The 6933-nt window shown below is 37.6% G+C and overlaps 1 protein-coding gene across 1 annotated transcript; it reads left to right on the forward strand.

Annotated features, from left to right (window-relative positions):
* The first annotated feature begins 2281 nt into the window (after positions 1-2281).
* LOC140952510 (beta-2 adrenergic receptor-like) lies at positions 2282-3391 on the forward strand. The gene has a single exon (XM_073401931.1). It carries the CDS (start codon positions 2282-2284, stop codon positions 3389-3391), a length of 1110 nt encoding a protein of 369 aa, XP_073258032.1.
* The last annotated feature ends 3542 nt before the right edge of the window (positions 3392-6933 follow it).

Genomic DNA, 6933 nt, shown 5'->3' on the forward strand with positions numbered 1-6933 from the left:
CCAGGACTCCAACTTGGCGCTGAACCCTGCAAAGACCAAGTGTATGTTGTTCTCAACTTCTCAGATGTCGTCTTACCATTCTCTAGCTGAACGTCCTATACATTTATCTGTAGGAGATAAACCCCTCGAGCGTGTTCACTCTATTAAATTACTTGGGGTTCACATGACTGACAACTTGAAGTGGGATGATAATATCAAGCATCTCGCCTCATCTTGTTATGGTATCCTAGCTGCGCTGAGGAAAACCAAGAACTTTGCAAACTACCATCTTAGAAAATATTTAGTTGAATGTCTGGTTCTATCTCGCCTAGACTTAAATGACATAATATTCTTTAGTATATACTAAAACAGTGGATAGTGTTTTTGGCGCGCTCTGATTGGCTACTCAATCAGTGACTATCCTGCACTATTCACTGATTCACCTCCAGTTCCTCCGACCGAGCGACGCCAAACTTGCGTAGGTTGCGAGCAAAATGCTTGCCCGGTTGCTGCCGTAACAAACTAAGAAATTTCACAACTAATCAAGCAAGCTATTCCCGAAATACATGAAGAAGGTGACGAAGTTCGGTTTGGAAGTTTTAATAGGTAAAGCTTTGTCTTTTTGACTTGAATAGTTATCGATAAAACCGGTGAAAAAGTTTTTTGTTTACAAATGCAAATTAAGCTTAAGTCTTGGGTTACTTTATTTAGTTGACTTGTTCATAAATAAGCTTCAAACTAAATTTAATAATCTTTCTACAGAATTATTTTAAATACAAACAGAATTCACAACTCCTTTTGAAGAAACTTCCCCGCAAGAGCTAAACAAACGCCTTCAAAAGTTTTATTTGTCGCTAAGAAAAAGCGACGACCGCGGCCGTTCGGTCATCGCGCGCCAAATTGTAATCGTTGGCAACAGTAAATTAGTTAAAAATCATCTTTTTGTGCTCAATTATCTCACTGTTTTAGTATATACTAAAACAATTATTCACCTCAGTGCATCCAGTTTGCGGCAGCCAGTTTTGTTTTTTGGAGCTATGTGAACAATATTGACTCTATTCTTAAGTTACACTGTTGCCTATGAAAGAACGTAGAGAATGGCACGTTCTAAAGGCCGCGCACAAAGCAATATACCCTCATGATTGGCCCAGAAACCTTCAGCTTGAGCAAGTAAGACATGCTAGAAATTTACGGTCATCAAGTACCATAAATCTAGTTATTCCCTATGCTTCGGACACTTTTCAATATAGCGCGGCAGCCCTCTTCAATTCTCTGCCATCCAATGTTAAATGCTGTGATAATTTTAAATCCTTCAGTAAGCAAACATTATGTATTTTAAGGGAGCGCTGCCGGAATAGGGCGGAATAATTTCTTGCATAGTTTTAAATAATGTATATATTGTATAATTATCATTTTTTTACTTTTTATTACCTAGCTTTTTTACAAATTCATAATTCAGACTTATGTATTTTTTTCCTTTTAATTTCCTTATTTTAATCTTATATCAGGCGAAGAGCCATACCATGGATGTACTGATATGAAACCGTTATTATTATTATTATTATTATTATTATTATTATTATTATTATTATTATTATTATTATTATTATTATTATTATTATTAAGATAGTGTTTAAATAAAACTTACAATCGTAATGGACAGATACTTCCTGGATGAGTTTGAAATGCCAAGTCTTTTAAAGTTAATGATTTCCGCTCAAGCTAAACTCTGTCCGGCAGCTGGCAGAAGTGTACGGAAGTATTGATTGTACTATTCAGAATATTCAGCGCATAATTTTAACTCAAGAAATACATAGAATATTTGGTAAAAGTATTTCTGCATTGGAGACTAAGCACGTCACGAACTTGCCCTTAACATACAAACATGAACTTTTCAACAACAAATCACGTTTAAACTTAGCATAATTCTGGGGCGTTCTTTTTACATAATGTTGACAGATATTTCGGCTAACTGGTCCCGTGTGAGTCAAATGTTGCAAAAAACCGTGATAGGACCTATCGCCAACGCTGCTCTATCAGATCGAAGTAAAACAATATAGCCTGTGAACAGGCTCTCTGTTTGGGGAAAAAAATCCCTAGTTCCCCGCTCGACCAAAGGCCGGTTCACAGGCTAAAAACAATAAGGAACAATAAACCTTAATTTGGTAAATTCACCCTAATCAGCAAAACTTGTACATTATAAAAATAGGGCGCCAGGTGCTTAAAGCAAGTGTAAATATAGGCCAAGATAAAAAACAATTGTCTTTTGACATAATATCTCGTACCCGAAGAACCAAAAACTATGAATTCCAGTTACGAGACCCCTGCAAGCTGTGGAACTGGTCTATTGGAAACATTTGAGAAACGGCTTCATCAACCTGCTTCATCTCAAGCATTTTTTTGCTTCATTATCATTATCAACATCATCACTTTTCCTTTCACTGTTGTTCTGAATGCTTTAGTGATGATCGCGGTGAAGACCAAATCTCGATTGAGAGCCACCAAATCGAATATCTTACTGGCATTGTTAGCGTCGACTGACTTCCTCGTTGGGGCCGCTATTCAACCACCTTTCATCGTCGTTATAATACTCCTTCTATCTGATCAACCCGTTGGATATTGCTTGTTAAAGTTTCTCACGCGTGTATTGCCAAGTCTGACCATAGCGTCTCTGTTCCACCTGGCTTTGATAAGTGGCGAAAGATATCTTGCTATGAAACACCCTTTTGCGTACATAAATATTGTCACTGAATCCCGTTTACTGATTGCTTCTGTGTTAGTATATGTTCTCTCATTTTGCGTGCAATTTTTCTCTTTGGTTGATCAAAGTATTCTCGTCCTTTTAAGTAACATATCCTTTGCTCTACCTTTAGTCTTCATTATCTTTTGCCATGTCAAAGTCTACTTCGTCACTCGTCGCCACGAGAAGCAGATTGCAGGACAGCAAGTTACACAAGAGGCCAGGCAACAATGTGTAAAAAATAGAAAAGCCCTTAAACTAACTTCTATCGTGCTAGGAGTGCTTCTAGTTTGTTTTATACCAATGGGCATTATGATAACTTTGAGCTCGAATTACGCAAAGAATGAAATCACTCTAGAAACGTTGTTTAAGTATTTCTTATTTGCTTTCTCCATGGCTTTAATGAACTCGTTTCTCAATCCATTGATATACTCAATCAGAATAAGAGAATTGCGTGTTGCGTCGATAGAGTTAATGTGTAGAACAGCGAGCTTTGCCGAGGCTGGAGAAATCGAAAGGCGGATATTTGGAACACCAAACACTGTGACTGTGGTCTCTTTAGGAGCAGGGCATGAAAATGCAGAAGGTCAACAATATGTGGAACAAGAAAATTCGAACAACATTGAAAATACACAGGAGGAGACATCACGAAAGTTGGAACATTTCCCATAGCAACTATTCCATATTTAAACCTACCAATTTCGTTGGTAAGACTTTAAAACCAAAATATAGATTTTTCTCTCTTAAAATGCAGCACTTCGGTCATCATCTCCCATTTACTGGACTAAACAATTCATCTTTTCAAACATTATCGTAACTGTGTCAGGATTAATATGCTACCGACACTTTTTCTTGCCAACTATTGATCAATTTGCTGCAGCCTTTAAGATCTATTTTACTATCCTTCACGCTGTTCCTTTACAGTTGAACATTAGAAGTAAGGGGAGTGGGGAAGTTTAAGAAAGCTTTGAAAAAAGGGAATTAACTATTATCAATAACAAGGACTGTGGAATATACATAGTTTAAGATTATTTTATCAATTAGGTTGGTAATAAATAAAAAATTAATTTAACAGACTAGCATTCCTCATTTTCCGGGTCTGGGAGGGTGTTTCATGGATCATGGATTTGACGAAAACTATCTATTTGTCTCATGCAAGCACCACAAAAAGGAACTGGATATGCCCTCATATTGATTGAATGAAACGGTAGAAAAATTAATATAGGTATTCTATCCTTTGATCGACATCGATTACTATATTCAGCTGGCGTGTCATTTACATGCAAATGGTTTTATGGCTGCTGGAATGACGAACAAAGTCTTTTGTAGTGAAAAATTAAGAAAATGAAAAACAATAATCGTTGAAGAATAGACAAAAAACGGAGATTTCTTTATGAGAATTATATAGTGCAAATAGATTACATTTCAAACAGTTGTTTTCCGTGTGAAGTTCTTGGTAGTTTGTGAAAAGGGAAATTCAAACTAACAATCGTAATTGACAGATGCTTCCTAAATAGGCCCGTTACTGATAAACGTACGTCGCATTTTACATCCGCCGAATATACATGGGCGCGAGAACAATGGATTTCCTCATCAGCATTTGTAAATGTCTTTTAACAAAACTTAGATAGATTTTAAGTTCAACTAGCAAACTTGCCCTAAATTTATAGGGTTGAATAATAATTGCTTGTACTTATTTTTCCTTTTCCTTTACATTATTATCATGTCTGATATAGTCAAGTTTTACCCCTTCTTGATGATACCTCTAAGCTTCGTTACTCCTATTTAGCTTATTCCTGTCTTTTATCATCTATTTATTTATTTTTGACTTTTGATAAAATTTTCTATTTTCCAACGTTCGTAAATGGCCCAGGGGTACCTATCAAAGCTTTTTAAGGGGAGGCGCCGTCCCGAGGTCCAACACCTTGCCCTTTTATATAACATTTTTGACGGAAAAGGTATCCCTGTCGTATACCCTTTCATTGACAAATGGTACCCCTTTCGTATACCTAGATTGGAACTTTGCATCCTTTTAAATACTACGCTGTCTTTAAAGTATGAATAAAGCACAAAACCAGAACGTTTGCTGGACTTTTTCACAATTATGAAATACATCTGTTAGCGGCTTTTGAGCCTTTAGTACAGACGGAGATGACAAACTTCCCTAACCTTAAAATGGGAAGCCTAGATTGTAATTCTGTCCCGTGGTTCTCTATTCAGGGTACCCTGTCACGAGAAAATTTGTAATTTTTCTTAATGGTAATCTGCTAAATACATAAAATAAAATAATAATAATATATTCGGCAGATGTGAAAGGAGACGTTATTCTAACCGGGCCTTAGTTTGTTCATATATTTTAAAAGTGCCAAGTCTATTGAAGTTATTGATTTCCGCTCAAACAAAACTGTGTCGTTAGCCGCAGCGTAACTGACTAAGTACAGTATTGATTGCATAATTTGCCTTAAGAAATGTATAAAGAAAGTAGGACTTTTGGCAAAATATTTCTGCATTGGAGCCTCTAACTCGCCAGTTACGATAACTCAGACTAAAGTTGAACCGGTATCAATGACGTAGTATACAACGATTAAGTCAACCGTAGCTTTTGGTTATCGATGCGATAACGCTGCTCTGAACGATCGCACCAAAAACAAAAGGCAACAATGAAGCAATTAGTAAAGACGTTCTAATCAGTAAAGCTTTTACATTATCAAAGTACTGGGTACCAGGTGCTAAAAACCGGCAGTGTTTTTATCGCGGTTGGTACAGAAAACATAAACGGACAGTTCTTTTCTGACATCCCCATAATCCCATAACAGAAGCACCAAACAGAAGTGAGCAATGAATTCCACTTACGAGACCCCAGGTAGTTATGGAACCTCAGCGGCCTGTTTGAGAATCGGCTCCACCAACCTGTTTTCAGAGTCAGGCCTTTTTTAGCTGCATGATCATTATCAACATCATCACCTTTCCTTTCACTGTTGTTCTTCAGGTAACGCATTAGTCATGATCGCCGTGAAGACCAAATCTCGATTGAGAACAATTAAATCAAATACTGATCTTACAGCCCTTGTGCAAAGTGGCAAAGGAGGTTACCTATCACTCATCACACCGAAAAATAAAATATCAACTACATTAAGAAGTATCCTATTATCATTTGATCCGAGGAAATAACTATCTATTTTTAATGCCTCAGCTTCTAGTTTCAAATGACATTATCCATCACGGAAATTTCAAAGGTAAAATCACGCGTCACGCGCGGAGAAAATAGTAAATCACGCATCACGCTACTAGGCCAATTGATTTGGCCCAAATTAGCCGCGTAAGGTGGGACGCATCACGCTGATTATTTGGGTTCATCACGTATCACGGAAAACCCCTTTGCCACCCTGATTGTTAGCGTCGACTGACTTCTTCGTTGGGGTCGCCATTCTGAGCCAACTTTTATCGTCGTTGTAATATTGCTTCTATCCGATCAACCCATTGGAGTTTCTGACGTTTTCATTACCCAGTCTCGCGCGGATAGCGTCTCTTTTTCCCAATTCACCTGGCCTTGATAAGCAGAGAAAGATCTCTTGCCATGGACCAGGTATGAAACACCCTTTTGCGTACATAAACGTTGTGACCGAACCTCGGCAAGCTTTACTGAGCCTGGGGAAATCGAGAGGCGACTATTTTGAGCACCGAACAAAGTCTGTGCCCGTTCTTGGAGCAGGGCATGGAAATACAGAAGTTCAAGATCAACAAAATCTGGAACAACAAAATTCGATGGTGTTGAAAATGCTCATGAGGAGATCTGAGGAGATATCACCACAATTAGAACAGTTACCATAGCAACTGTTTTATCAGTTGTTCTGTGGCGGACTCCCCTATTTTTTACATATTGAAATTTATTGTGAATGCATAATACTTAGCAATGATAATATAAATCTGGTTAAGATTAAAAGAACGGCCGAAAACAAACGGTAATTATTGTTACGGGCTGAATAGTTAGTTACTTTTATCGGGAAAACTCCCATTTCCTGTAGAAAAGAACCACATGTAAGCACCCTTTTTACATTGATGGTGGGTATAGAATGCCTCCCAAAAGCCTAGAAGGAATAACTCTATGCATTCTTCTGTCAAGTACCCTGGGGCTTGCTTCTCGAAAGTCTCGGTAAAAATCACAGTTTCAATAATTTTGAAAATGATACATTGAAACTTTCAGTTTACGAAGC

The sequence above is a fragment of the Porites lutea genome, chromosome 11, assembly GCF_958299795.1.
Source record: "Porites lutea chromosome 11, jaPorLute2.1, whole genome shotgun sequence".
NCBI lineage: Eukaryota > Metazoa > Cnidaria > Anthozoa > Scleractinia > Poritidae > Porites > Porites lutea.